Below are 14,925 nucleotides of genomic sequence, written 5' to 3' on the forward strand. Positions count from 1 at the left end.
CGTGTTGTGGCTTCACAAATGCTTTGCTGCATACCTTGGTTGTAACAAGTGGTTATTTCAGTCAAAGTTGCTCTTTTATACAGCTTTAATTAGTCGGCCCATTCTCCTCTGACCTCTAGCATCAACAAGGCATTACTGCCGCATACTGGATGTTTTTCCCTTTTCACACCATTCTTTGTAAACCCTAGAAATGGTTGTGCATGAAAATCCCAGTAACTGAGCAGATTGTGAAATACCAGCCCGTCTGGCACCAACAACCATGCCACGCTCAAAATTGCTTTAATCACCTTTCTTTCCTATTCTGACATTCAGTTTGGAGTTCAGGAGATTGTCTTGACCAGGACCACACCCCTCAATACATTGAAGAACCTGCCATGTGATTGGTTGATTAGATAATTGCATTAATATGAAATTGAACTGGTGTTCCTAATAATCCTTTAGGCGAGTGTATTATATAATAGCATATTATAGACTAAAACATAAACCAAACAGCTATACAGTATTACATGTGTGGAGGTTTACCTCAAGTGATGTTTATCAGATTTTTCTGCATCACTTCTGCGTATGACAGATTCTCCAACCCTGATTAGTGGCATCAGAAACATATACCTCAAACCTACCATATCCTGTTTTACAAGCCACATAACTTGAACAGTATGCAGTGTTATATTCTAAATTTAAAAGAAAAAGAAATCCATAAACAACATTGCCTCCTAATTAAAAGGTTAATTTGTTGCACTAAAGCAGCCCGAATTGATACAGCATGCAATTTGTTGCAGAGATCTTCGTTTGAATGACTAAAGCTCCGGTAAATTGTAACACCTGGACAGGATTGATTCAGATTAACTGCGGTCAAAACCTTTCATCAGTAAGCATATGTTTGTGTGAGGGACAACAAAAAACAACTTAAAATACCATATATTTATATTCTCATTCAAATGTGTCCGAAATTCCCCAGTTTTCTTCTCATCATTTACTTTGGAAATGCACCATGTGCAAAAAAAAACCTCCCCTGTTGAATGTAAATTAACACCTTATGTTTTTATCAGAATATTTGCTTTAAAATAAATTTATTAACGCCCTAACTAAAACACTGCAATCCAGAATCTGATGAAACAGGATGAGATAAAACAGACTGACTGGCTTTATAAGCACTACAGTGATGAACTGAGTGAAGGATCATAGATGCTCTTTTATCAGTGCTGGATGTAAATATGGCATTGATTATTGCAGACCATCTGCTAACTGTACTGTTCTGCTTTATACATCACATTGTCTTTTAAAGACTTTGAAGCAGGAGGGCATGAAGCGGTCACGTTGCTGTATGTATTACCGCCGGTAGGGGGCAGCAATATTCTCAACATTTTCCATAGTTTGGTTCTTCAAAAGGCTCAAATTTGAGAAACGATCACAGATTTACTTATTGCATTGTATTTCTTGGAAATGGAGATATTTATACATGTGCAGACAGATGTTTATTTGATGGGAAAACTTGACAGGAAGTGATGACATAAGCAAACTGTAATTCATTTTTACTGACTGACATTTATGAGGGGTTTACGGTCGTAATACCACAAAAGCAAAGCAAATGTAATAAAACACACTGCAGTTTCTTCTTTGAGTTTGGCTTTGCCTTTTATATTTAAAAAAAAAACGAAAAACATTCGGTATAGATAAAATAGCAAAATACTGTATCCAGTTTTTTAACATTATTTCAGACACATAACCCAGTAAAGACTTTTTGCACAAGCAAGAGATTGACCAGCGACATGCAGTAATGCAAAGCTGAACAAAGGTCATGTTTTCACACACATAAATAAATTCATATATGCTGAGAACTATAATCTGCCATTCAGACATGACTTGTGTGCGATATACCGAAACGAGGCAACGTCTCTGATGAAAATGAGGGGTGCAATATGCTCACTTCCGAGAAATTACAGGCATGATGACAAAATATAGCATTTGTAGAGTTCACTCCCCCTTACTTTCCCCCCTTACCCTCTATCTATCTCCCATTCTCTGTTTCAGCCACAAGAACATCTGGCAACCCTCCCTCCATCTCTCACCTGTTTCTCAGGACCTTGAGTTTCTATAAATGGCAACATGTTTAGTGTTTGAGCAGCCTGGCCGTTTCCTGAGCAGAAAAGACCGTTTGCTTAAGCTGCTTAATTTCTCAGAAAATTGATAAGTTGCCACCTCCTGCTGCTGTTTATATAACAACGCAAAAACATAAACTTTATCATTATCATCATCCGAGCACCAGCTGTTGTCTTCTGGCCCATACAGGAGACGATTCCAGGCCGGAGCTGCTGACTTTGGCTGGGAGTCGTCTTCTGGCGGGGGAGAATGCTATGGGAATGCTTTATAGAGATACAGCGATACCCTCACAATGAAAATGTCACACATATATACGCAAATCTGTTTAACTGTTTCCTGAAACGGTTTCGTACATACTGGGAAAAGACAGTTTTTCTGTTCCACTTCAGCTTACTATAAAACTATTACTAATAACCCTTTGATATTAAACACCGGGTTATCTTGTCTAATCTTAGATGTTGTTGAATTTCACTCGCTGTATAACAGATCTAACGTCGCAATACCACAAAAGCAAGCAAATGTTTGTGAATTTGAGTTTCCTCTTTAAGTTTGTCTTTCCATGTGACATTTACGAGATGTAAAAACAGGAAGCAAACAGTACGAAAATAAACTGCAAAGTATTACAAATATTCACATTTACTGTTTTTACAGTCTTGCTTGTATGGAACAACAAACATAATTATGACCCACCCAGTACAGCAGATTTTTGCTTCATGCTATCTTAAATATGAATGTCTTTAACCCTAACAATGCCTGCAGATAATTAGCAAGCATAGCTTTGATTTAATTAAAATCCTTTTTTTTCTTAAAAAAAAAAGGGACAAGCCTATGTTTCAACCAAACTTCCCAAAATACATCATTTGTTTGATTACAAATAAAGCACCAGCATGGCCAAACAACAGTTCATTCAAATTAAAACTAGCACCGATCAAGCTGACAAGCAACATAATCATTATGTTAAAACACATTAACAAACACATGCTCTCCCCAGAATAGCCTTGGCGTACACAGAAAGCTGGCATGTGTTAGTCAGCAATATAACTCATAAAGGCTGATTATTTAAAGCAGGAACTTTCTGTCTATCATATGTCTCGTATAAAAGATAGTAGTGAAGTGAATAGAGAGGAAACTCTAGACATTGTGCTGTACTGCTGTAAAGATTCTGCTGTGTGCTGTGCTTTTATTGTTTCGTTCAACATGTTTCTGTCAGGACCGTTCCAGAAATCAGTCATTGTTGGCTGACCATTTTCACCGATTATTGCCCTCCCATCTGACTCCAATGACTAAACACTGGGACTTGATGCAAATATGGCCTGACCGTCCTAAACCTTTGATTACCGTCCTTGTACAGCTGCATGTCCATAATATTCATTTCAGCGTGTGGAGCCAAGAGAACTGCAAAAGCAATTTCTTCTACATGTTTTTAATGAACCATTGAAACTAAGCAAATACACATTCAATTTTCAAAGAAGTGGATTTACGTACGTCTGATTGCCCGAGTGTAATATACAAAAATAGCATTTAGCAGAGGTGGACAGTAGTGGAGTTTTTTACTTCCTACTTTTGTACATTTTTCCAGATATCTGCATGTACTTTATCAGTGTTTTTCTTTGGAAAACATACTTTACTACATTTTCCACACATAATATCATACTTTTTACTCCACTTCAGAAAAACAAGTTGTTTTTTACATTCATTACTTAATACAAACTTCTACTTTTCCGTGTCCGGGAGAGACCGTGTAGGCCTTCTATTATTTTTGCTTGCTTGTTTTCTCGTGATCTCGACAACAAAAATTGTATTCTTGTGATGTGATTAAAGCTTGTGTGTACTCAACAGAATGTGTTGTTTTGTTTAAAGACAGCAAGAGCAGTAGCATATTTAGCGAAATAAGCATGGATGAACAAAATATATTTTACTTGGAACAGGGATTCGCTTAAGCTGTAAATTTGACAGTCCTGAATTTAAGGCTGTCTTTAAAGTTACACATTAATATACATGCTTCTGTTTTAGCAATTTTTTAGTTTTTTGATATTTATTAAAACGAAGTATTAAATGCTATTGAAGATAGAAACATGTGCATTATAACTTTAGAGATGTTCTCTAAATTCACAAACATCAACTGTCCAACTTTTTTTTATTAAGTCCTTCTTGGGCAATATTAGCTACACTCACACTCTAAGAAAGAATGTAAATTTTTTATTGTGTTGTTCCAGAAATAACAGAGATGTGTCAAGTTAAGGACAACACATTAGATGTGACACAAGATGTGTTAACACATTCATTTTAAGAGTGCATATACATCAGTCCACTTCATAATACACTAAATATTATGTAGAGGAAATTACCTCATGGGATTTGTATCATGTCAGGTTCACAAGAAAACCACCTCTGTTATGTTGAGGTCACCAGAAAATTAAGTCGTTATTGAGAGAAAAAAATTCTGTTGAGATCATGAGAAAGTCATGATGCTAAATAATAATATGCATGGCCTCTCTCAGGTTTCGTATATACTTTAACTTGAGTAAAAAAGCACTAGATTTTTTTATGTAACTAGGAATTAAATGAAATTTAATGAAATATAGGCTAGTGGAATATAAAGTAGCTGTTATCAGGTGAAAATAAAGTATTCTTAAATTTACAAAAAATATATCCAAGTATCAGCACATTTGTAGTACATTGTTTTTTTTGTGCTAAATTTAATTTTGATTGTTATACACTACAAATATAATCATTTAAAGTATAGACAGTCATCTCAGGTTTTTCAATGTAATTGAAAAGTTATACTAAATACCAGACATACTTAAACTGATTTTTAGTGTATTGAAATACATGGTGTTTCAGAATAGCTCAGAGTAGCCTACGCTTTAACTTGACTCAGTACTTTAAGTATCTGTATTTGATAAAAAAAAAATTTAACTCAACTGTACTTTTTTACATTCTTTAGCATACACTGTAAAAAGTAATTTTTGCACTTTAATGTTTACATTTAAGTAAATAAACAAATCACTTTTACGACTTGTTAGAATTTTTTTAATTCCTTGTTGCACTTAAAGCAATACTCGCTTTAAACGTACAAACAACTTGAATTTCAATACAATTTTGACTAGTTACAATTATTGCTATAAATTATAAAAATAAAATTGTTTAAGTTTGAGCACTCACTAGTCAAAAAGGGTTTAAATGACTTATTTAAATTTGTTTAAATTATGGGAAACTATTTGTAAATAAGCCTCAAACTGGGTTACTTAAAATGAACTGTATAAGAAAACAGAACTTGATAAAAAAAACAGACGTCACAATGCTGTTAAATGAAAGTGTAAATAACACTACCAGGAAGGCAAGATGCATTTCATGGTTTGCGTGCTGAAATGTACTAGCATCTGTAAACAGATACTGGTTAGGGAATTAGGCTACAATTCACTGATGGCAGAGCTTTAAACGGACTCGTGTTACACATTACAACAAGCTTTCTGATAACCACAGTACAATCTCATCATGAATAAACGAGACTGAGTGCTTACACATGAAAACTTTTCTACTACTTTTCAAAAATAGAAGAAAAAAAAATCATTGGTTGTTTCAACCCATACAGTAGTGGTGGCAAATATGGGCAAACCCAAATGCTGAGTAATAAAGAAACCTTTTCTTAGTTCTTACCAAAATAAAGGTTGAAACAACCCACCATTTTTCGAGTATAAAACAACTAATTCTTGTCTTGTATGAATGATTCATATCAATTCTACAGAGAGTTGCTTGAGGCCGACAGCAGAGACTGCTGATTCATACTTGTGCTTTTAAGGGCAGTGAAGCAATGCAGCAATGAACAACACCACAGAGGCCTGAGAACCCTTGGGAATAAACACCTCAGTGCACACAGATCATTTAAACAATATCAGTCTTTATCATTATCATTATCACAATAAAGCATGCCTTTCTCTTGACTAGTAAACATTTGACATTTAAAACAAATTATTATTAAATTACTCTGAGACCCATAAACAACTGCATGAACTTAAAACAACTTGGTATTGCAAGTCAATTCACCATTTTAAGTTTTTGCTTGTGAAAAGTTGACAACTTAAGTTAAACTATTTCAACTGGATTTTTTTTTTAAGTTAAAGTAACAAAATATGTTGATTTAGCAAAAACGCTGCATATTTTTTACAGTGCACAAATCTAAATATTTTATTATACATATCAGTTTATCTTTTTTAAAAAAATAAATACATTTTAGGAAAATATAGCTATGAACAAAAGAGCAAGAAATATAATGGGCTTTCAATACTTTATTTTTTCCCGTTGATACACATTTTCCTTATTCTTTATTCCATCCAAAGGAAAATCATAGTGAGGTAAAAGTGCTGAGAAACAAAATGGCATAATGACAGCATGATCTACATCAATTACCAAGACAATTTCAAAACAATATATAGTGCTTCTCATATACAGACCTATTCCATCATTCACTTTTTTTTAAACTCACAATCATTAACATCCTCACAAAGACAAATAAACAAACAAAAAAGTAAACAAATCCTGCTGAAATCCATAACTCTTCTTGCAACATGGCAAAAGGGCTTCAAAAAGGCCTCAATCATCATTAAGACTTGCACTTTAAACAAGCATGTCCAAATCCAAAAAAATCTCCCCTGTACATAAACAAACAGTTACAGATGCAACCAGAGCAACATTACAAAAGCTCCAACACCTTTGTCTACTGAAGAAAGAGGGAGTAACACTGGAAATATGGAATTACAGCTGACAAAAGACAAAAAGTAACACCACACACACACACACAATATGAATTCAAAACACAAAGCAATTCTATTTTCAACACTCCCTTTTCTAAGAAACATGCTTTAAATGGGAAACACACCAAGTCTTATCACACAGTCTTATCTGTCTGAAACGCATCTGGACAAGATAAAAGCATATAGACACATTTCATTTTTCTCTCTCTCACAAGCATGTTCAAAAAGCACATATCAAGGTGAGGTTCTGCTGGCAAACGACTACAGATCATATCGGTGCCCTAAAGGGAAAAAATAGCTAAACCAGTTTTGAGATGAGCGCTCCTACTTGGCGTGAGTGTCACTTTTGTGCTTACCTATAACTCGAAACTAATTTAGTTATCAGGACGTCTGCTGATCCTCAGGATACACTGAAGCCCTTTCACATCCAGACATCTCCCTGAGACCTTTCACCCCATGTACTACAAAAAAATAAGGCCGTTGCAAATTTACAAGACCAGTAAAGTGCAATTCACATGGGGTTTTTATTAAATTTGGCCTTGGTTATTAAAAAAGGCTGCTTTCTGAACACGTCTTGCTTTGGATAAGAGCAAAAGGGTGACAAAGATGAGACATAGAGAGTGACTAGACAACCAAACATGATGGGGAATAAGTCTGACAATAAACTTGAGTCGAGGGGAGGTTGGGATAGGTTTGAGACATTCTTAGACGTACGAGATGTCATTCGCTCACTTTAGCATTATTGAATGGATTCTGATCACAGACAGCATGAGGTACAAGGTCTAGATTAAGATGATCACAAAAGGCATCAGTGCGCTGTGCTGTTGACTCAGACATTGGTCCACAAAAAAAAAAAAAAACAAGCACACACATACAGTAAAAATTCCTTCCTGCTCAATGACCCACAGAAAGGGGGCGTGTCCCTTCATCAAACTTTTAAAGTCTGCGCGACAGCAGATAAGAGATGGAACGTGACTCTCTTGATTATCTACCGCGTGTGCTTGTACAAGCTGAACCAGCAGAAGCTGTGAATCGTGAGCAGAAGGGCAGCTGTTAGGCATTATGTAACGATGCTAGCACTAGCATGTCTTTGAATAGACTAACGGTGAATGAGGAGCACAGGCATGACAGGGGGACGGACAAGAATAGCCCATCACAATTCAATACTGTCAAAGAAACCCCAGAATTGGTTTACTGACTATTGCAATGTTCCTTGATGCAAGACAGCAGACACGAAAACCCAATAAAGATCAAGAGCAGCAACCCAAGCAACATCGGTCAGAGCCAAAACTGGAATGGAATCCATCACACAGAAATGCATTAACATCCGTTCGAATCAGCAATGGTGTCCTCCAGCCCTCTATTACCAGAAAAGGATTTGTGACATACCAGCATTCGTCCTTCATCTAGTGACGCAGGAGCGTGGCGGAGACGGTCGCCCCACTACAAATTCCAGCCCACACACGGTCCATTCAAGGCACATCCTGAGGCGCAGCGAGGGATAATTTTAGAACAGGGTGACACCGGTTGGCATGGCCGGAGAAGAGTGGAGGTCTTGTTACACACTGCTCTGCTAAGTCTGTTAATGACAGCGAGAAGGACTGCTGATCCTCATCGCTGATCCTTGTATGGAGATGCCTGAACTCTCAGCGTTCAATACACATGCATGTTCACATTAACACAATAATGACAGATCAACCCACATTTACAACAGAGATCCTTCAATTTAGTTCATAATGTTGCTTATAAACTGCTCTTTTAGCTCTTTAGGGAAATGACAAACCGTCTTACTGTACATGTTGCAACCAATTTCAATCTCACATCGAGTGCGAGATTGAACAAAATGTAGGGTGGAACAGGAAAAAAACAAATCTTTATGCATTCACACAGCAAACTGAAACGTAAAAACAAGATTATGTCACATTTCAATTCATGAGAACAAAAACTACTTTAGCTGCCCACCAGTGTACCAAAAAACTCAAGGCCTAGAGTACCTACTTCACCTGTGTTTACATCTTACGTCTTTTTCTTCCAAATTTTGTTGTTTTGTATTTTTTTCTCTCCATATTTCTAAGAACATTATTAATATTTTTTTAGCCTTTGTGCTTTTATGTTTTTTTTTTTGTGTGTGTGTAAAACACAATTTGTCCCAATATCTACTTTCCTTCATTTTTAGGGTTATAGTGTATTAAGGCACTATGGAAATTCTTTTCAGTATTGAAAAAATTAATCGCTCAGATCAGGGACAGAGATGAGAGCAACAAAATCAAATCTGACATTTTCAAATATTGAAGTAAAACAAAGGCAAACAAATGTACTTAATTCAAACTCTAAAATATATCACTTTGGATCAGAAATGACTTGACACCTCTGTAGAGAAGGAATTAAAAAAAAGAAAAAGAAAAAAGAAAGAAAAAAATTAGAATACTTGTCATTTTAAATATCCTTTATGCCTACAGAGGGGATATCCCTTTTGGCCAAATATATTGCTACGTGGCCATCTTGCGTTTTGGATTTTGATAGTCGGGCATCGTTTTGTCTCTTAGTTACAAGGCAACCAAGTCGGAATGGATTGGTTACAAGAGGCCACGTAGTAGTTGTTGAAGTTCAGGTCTCTGACATACGGAGCTGGCTGGTAGTAACAGGTGACGCTGGACGCATCAGGTATGGCATTCTGCTCAGCGAGCACCCGAAACGCTGTCAGTGAGATGAGGTTGAGCGTCTGCCGCCTCTCGTGTCCCATGAGGCACACCGTGCTCTCGTTCACGACCCGGCGCAGGATCATGAGGTAGTTGTACTTGTTCTTCTCCTCACCGATGAAGTGGCTTTGCAGATAAGCCTCCAGTTTCCTCTGCTGCTCACCGATGTCGGGAAAGTCAATGAAAAAACGCGAGCACATGTAACGCTCCAAGGCCTTAAACTCCTCTTCGTCCGTGGGCTTGAAGTCCCTCACCAGGAGGTTGCAGTATTTCAGCAAACCACCTCCACGGATTTCCTCGGGCCTTTTGGTGGCAATGAGCTTGTTCCTGAGATGGTCCAATGCGACAGCGAAGTCACCGTACACGCTTTCCCCGACCACCGTAGGATGGAAGTGCCGAGACATGGGGTTCTCCGAGATGTCGTAATACGAGAGCACAGAGTCCAGGACGATCTGAAACGAGTCCACGCTGAACTCGAACTGCCTGCGGATCGAGTCCACGAATTTAAGTTCCACATTGCGCCCGTTATTGTTGGACAGGGAGATGAGAGACCAGCGGTCCTGCTCGGTGTAGACTTTGACCAGTTTCTGAACGTAGGCCTCCTTCAGGGTCATGGGAGTGATTTTCTCCTTGTTCACCCCTTCAGGCAGAAAGTCCAACAAAGTGCTCAGAACCACATCTTTGATGAGCTGAAACTCCTCTTCCCGAGGAAGATCCACCCTGAAGATCACATCCAGATCTTTGTAACTCCAACCGATGTCCTTCACCAGCACGTGACTGGCTGTGGAGCCGTTCAGACGAACATCTTTGACCATAATGCCCCGAAGCTCCAAGCGGTTTCTCACCATCTGGACAATATCCTTCAGCCGTACCTCCAGGGTAGGAAAGTTCCCACGCCCGTGGACTGGCACGGCCTCCGTCAGCACATCATTCAAGCGGCTCACTTGCTCCCAGGTAAGGACACTTTGGGATTCACTTTCACTGTTGGATGAGGCTGAGGCCATGGTTGCAATCTAGGCAGTTTCCTGGGATAAAATAGGAATGCACAAGAAGATTAGACTTTGATAATATGCACTATTAAAACCTTTGAACTAAAACATCAAACTTTTCCAAACAGCAAGAAACTACAGGATGGCTATAAATAATCTGCCTGAATTTAACTTAAACCGTGGCAGCAGATTGATTTACTTAAAAAAGGGACAAACACACACAACACTCAATTTAAATATATAATAAAATGTATGTTTTAAATAAAACATACTATCATATAAGATTGACTGCCCAACAGGTTCACACATATTTAAAGCTAAAGCTAACATAGTGACTTTTGGGCTTTCCAGAAGTCACGACATGAAGCATTGACGGTGTACGAAACTGATTTGTTTAAATATTATATTTATATATAATCAAAATTACATCAAACATCAAACTTAATCGAACATTAAAACTACTATGTGAACTTAAAAGCTTGATATTATATTGAATTATATAAATGTCTCTCAGGACGCCAAATAAAAGCAAGCTAAACAACTTTTACAACAGCAATCTAATGTAACGTTATAGAAATGAATGCATTTGCATCCCACCACGTGCCCCCAAGCCATAAAAAAAAAACCAAAGTGGTTTAATAAAAAAACGTGTTAATAAAACACACAAACATTTAAGAGAGAAAATGCACGTGATATATCGACACGCAAACCAAACAAACGAAATAATAATAAATCCAAGTAACGTTAGCGAACTCAAATAAAACCTTACGGATGCACTACGCATTACATCTTAATCAAACGCACGTACATAAAGTTATAATATATGGACATGTTCAACCTACTGTTCTCAGTCAATCCACCTGAGGTGATCAGCAGCGTGGTAGACACAAAGTAGTGGATGTCAAATAAGATTTCGCATCGATACCTCCATCCATCCGTACAGCAGTGTGCGTCAAATGCCAGAGCTTCAGTTCTGAAGAGCTCACACATGCGCGCCCTCTTATAACTAACAGCCGAAGAGCTACTAGCTACAACCACAGCCACATTACCCAGACCTCAACTGCGCACTACTTTACTCAAGCCGTAATATCAACACGGGGAAATATACATATTACACATCCAAATATAAGTGCGTATATAGAATATAAGAATATATATAATGTATCCGCGATTTACTTACCAACACTAACATAGCAGGATTCGCAACACAAGGCGTATGTGGACTGAGGGTCTATGGAATTTAAAAACATACGCCTACTTGATTGTATCAATGCGCCATCGACGCCTGTGATTGGCTGGAGAGGTTTTTGTGTTGCCAGGTGACCACGGGCACATGGCGAATCTGACGTTAGACTTTTAAAGAGTAGCTGAAATATAAAACTAAATAATTATAATAAAAATAACACATTTGATAGTATGAAGTTTGAAAATGAGAGATTATAAAGTATTATCCGTTAAATAAAATTTGTTGCTTGTTCTCGTCAGTTAAGTGTTTATTTACACAATACTATTTATTATGAAAAACATGATAACATAATAATATGTTGTTGTTTGATATTATTAATTGATATTAAATGCTGAATAACATAATTAGAAATAAACTTGAAATAAGTTATACCAATAGCTAAAATAATATAAAATAATAGTGAACGAGAAGGAAGGAAGTAATGTGTTTTTTTATTATGGGAAATATTTTCTCATTTGCATAATGCTTGTAAAAAATTCAAAATATGTTATTTTTTTAAAGGTCTAGGGTTAAATGTCTTTATAAACCACCTGCATTGTGTACATTCAATGTGGTCAGGTGCTGCAAAAAAACACACAAATAAATAAAATAGACACAAATCAATATTATATTTTGTTGTTGAAAATATGGATTTTTTAGCAGCTCATGCGCACTTTTTAGAAACTAAGTGGTCTACAGGCTACAGGATGAGTCACTGGTGGTGGTGGGTGAAGAATTTGAAGGCGTAGTGTTAAAGGGTTAACACTAAAAAAAGAGTATATGAGCACTACAGGGAAACTACAGGAACATAAAATTAGCATATTTATCCTTCTGAGTACATTAGTAAGACTAAATGCAGACTCCAATGAAGATATGATGGGGAATGTTTTTGTCAGTTTGCTATTTCGTCTTAGTTTTATCCCTCAGACTTGATATATGATGAGGTATAAATTACACAAGAATGCGAAACAGGAAACTATTACTCAATCGGATGTGAGAAAACAGGGTTTATGTTATAGATCTAAGTCAGTATGACTTTTGTGAATGACTGAGAAAGGGAAAAATTAAAGAGAAAGGGAGAGCGAATTAGAAACTGGATCAGAGGGACTGTCCTAACAGGTATGTGTTAATCTAACTTGACGTCAGTGACTTGCAGACAATTATATGAGGATAAAAGAAGAAGATGTTAGTCCCTGTGTCACTGACATTTATGACTAGGAACGTTATATTACCATCCTAAATCATTTAAAATTAAAGCAGAAGTTGCCTTACCACATCCAATCCTTAATATTCCTGAATATTTCTGAGAAGTTCCTGTAAAAACCCTGCAAAAATGTTGTTAATTTTCCTAGGAATTTTGTCACATGAGGTGTAATTTATTATGAGGATATTGTAAAGATTAAAACATATGGGGTGATGAGCTAATAGGATGCCTTTTGCATACAATGAGGATACAAAGACGTGTTGTTTAAGAGAGTGGAAATGATATATGACAGTGTGTTATTACAACATTACCGAAACCAGAAACTAACAGCATGCATCTGGGGGTTTACTGCAGTAACTGGTCTTTATCTTAGTTGCTTTTTGATGACCTCATCAAAGATATAAATCAAAACTTTAAAGAAGAAAGAGTTTGTAACCAAACAACACATGGAGTTGCTTTCAGATGCCATAACTACACTGTTATGTAAAAGTAGACATTCAGATGCAACATTTCATATTAATGCTATTAGGAAAGAGCAGGGGCGAAAGTAAAAATTTTCAGAAAAAAAATAAAATTTAAAAGATAATGTTTAAACAGAGATATATTTTTGCTGTTTTCAATAACTCACAAGTGAGGGAATTTTGAACACATGTAAAACGACTTCAGTGTAATTTCACTTTGAACATAAGTAGGGAATTGTAACTTTCGACCCTGTCAGATGGGATGAAAGTAACACAACAGAACAAGATAGATTTTTGTTACAGTACACTTGTTTTTAGTAAATATACATGACTATTACCTTGTTAATGTAACTGCAAATATATCTCTGCAAAAATTTATGAAATTACATTTTTATTTTACATTTTTCATTAAATGTTTAAAAACAACCCAACAGTACAAACTTAAATTGTTGAGAATAAAAAAACAGTATGAACACAATGAAAATGAAATTAAATTATAATATTATACATTTTCAACATATGGCAACAGTATTAGCAGCGGGAAAAACGTAACAAGTGTTCCTTTCGTCCTGACAGGAACTCATTTAAATCCGATTTACTTTTATTTTGAAAAACTCTGATAAGGCATGTGTTACAGCACTAAACAACCTGTGGATTGATCAGTAGTGTAACACAAGAAACGAGAAACAAAACGCATTATAAGAAAAAATACCACTTTAGGAATTTACTTATCATGGTCGAAAACAGCTTTTCAGACCTACACGCGCGAAACGGACGAATCAGGGCTCGGAGAGAATTGCTTTCCTACCCCACTGAAAAATCCAGCTAAGACCAGCATAAGCTGCTGGTAGCTGGTTTTAGCTGGTTTAAGGTGGCAGTATCTGGTTTAAGCTGGTCCTCCCAGCCTGGCAAAGCAGCCTGGTGGGTCAGCTGGTCTTCCAACCTGAGTCCAGCTAGACCAGCTTGCTACACCAGCAAAACCAGCTAAATCAAACCTGGGAAACCAGCTAAAAACATCTCACCAGCTGCTGGTCCGAGCTGGATTTTTCAGTAGGGTTTGTTAGTTTCGTTCCCACGTTACTTTCGCCCCGGTTCTCCTCTACTGTATTTTTGGAGATGTTTTATAAACAGTATTGTGCAAAGTAGGCCACCACCAGCGTTGCTGTTTTATTGAAGCTTTAATAACATTCTTATTTATTTTGGGCTCTCTTTAATAAGATTCAAATGGAAAATACAAGAAATTACGTATACAACAAATCTAATGGTGGCCTGGGTGGAAAACCTACCAGTAAATAAATACACTAGAGCATGCGCTTTCGTGCCCACGCGTAAACTTCACAGAGAGCATCGAAACGAATCAAAATTAAGCGATGTTTTGTTTAAAGGTGAATGGCATTTAGTTTGTGAGGAGGGACAATGCCACCTGCTACAGCTGGGCGAATTGCCAAGTGGAAATGACTCACTGTCCACGCTACGGATGGTTAAACGCCGGC

The 14,925-nt window shown here is 36.9% G+C and overlaps 1 protein-coding gene across 2 annotated transcripts; it reads right to left on the reverse strand.

The window, feature by feature from the left end:
* Positions 1-6,371: 6,371 nt before the first annotated feature.
* Positions 6,372-11,780, reverse strand: tent5c (terminal nucleotidyltransferase 5C). 2 transcript variants are annotated; one of them, XM_065248987.1, is made up of 2 exons: positions 11,723-11,780; positions 6,372-10,578 (listed from the first exon to the last, which is right to left on the reverse strand). In XM_065248987.1, exon 2 carries the CDS (start codon positions 10,555-10,557, stop codon positions 9,397-9,399), a length of 1,161 nt encoding a protein of 386 aa, XP_065105059.1. In that variant the 5' UTR covers positions 10,558-10,578; positions 11,723-11,780; the 3' UTR covers positions 6,372-9,396. The 2 variants fall into 2 exon arrangements, with proteins under 2 accessions (XP_065105059.1, XP_065105058.1); XM_065248986.2 differs by lacking the exon at positions 11,723-11,780 and adding an exon at positions 11,385-11,651.
* Positions 11,781-14,925: the final 3,145 nt, after the last annotated feature.

The sequence above is a fragment of the Paramisgurnus dabryanus genome, chromosome 15, assembly GCF_030506205.2.
Source record: "Paramisgurnus dabryanus chromosome 15, PD_genome_1.1, whole genome shotgun sequence".
In the NCBI taxonomy this organism is placed as follows: domain Eukaryota; kingdom Metazoa; phylum Chordata; class Actinopteri; order Cypriniformes; family Cobitidae; genus Paramisgurnus; species Paramisgurnus dabryanus.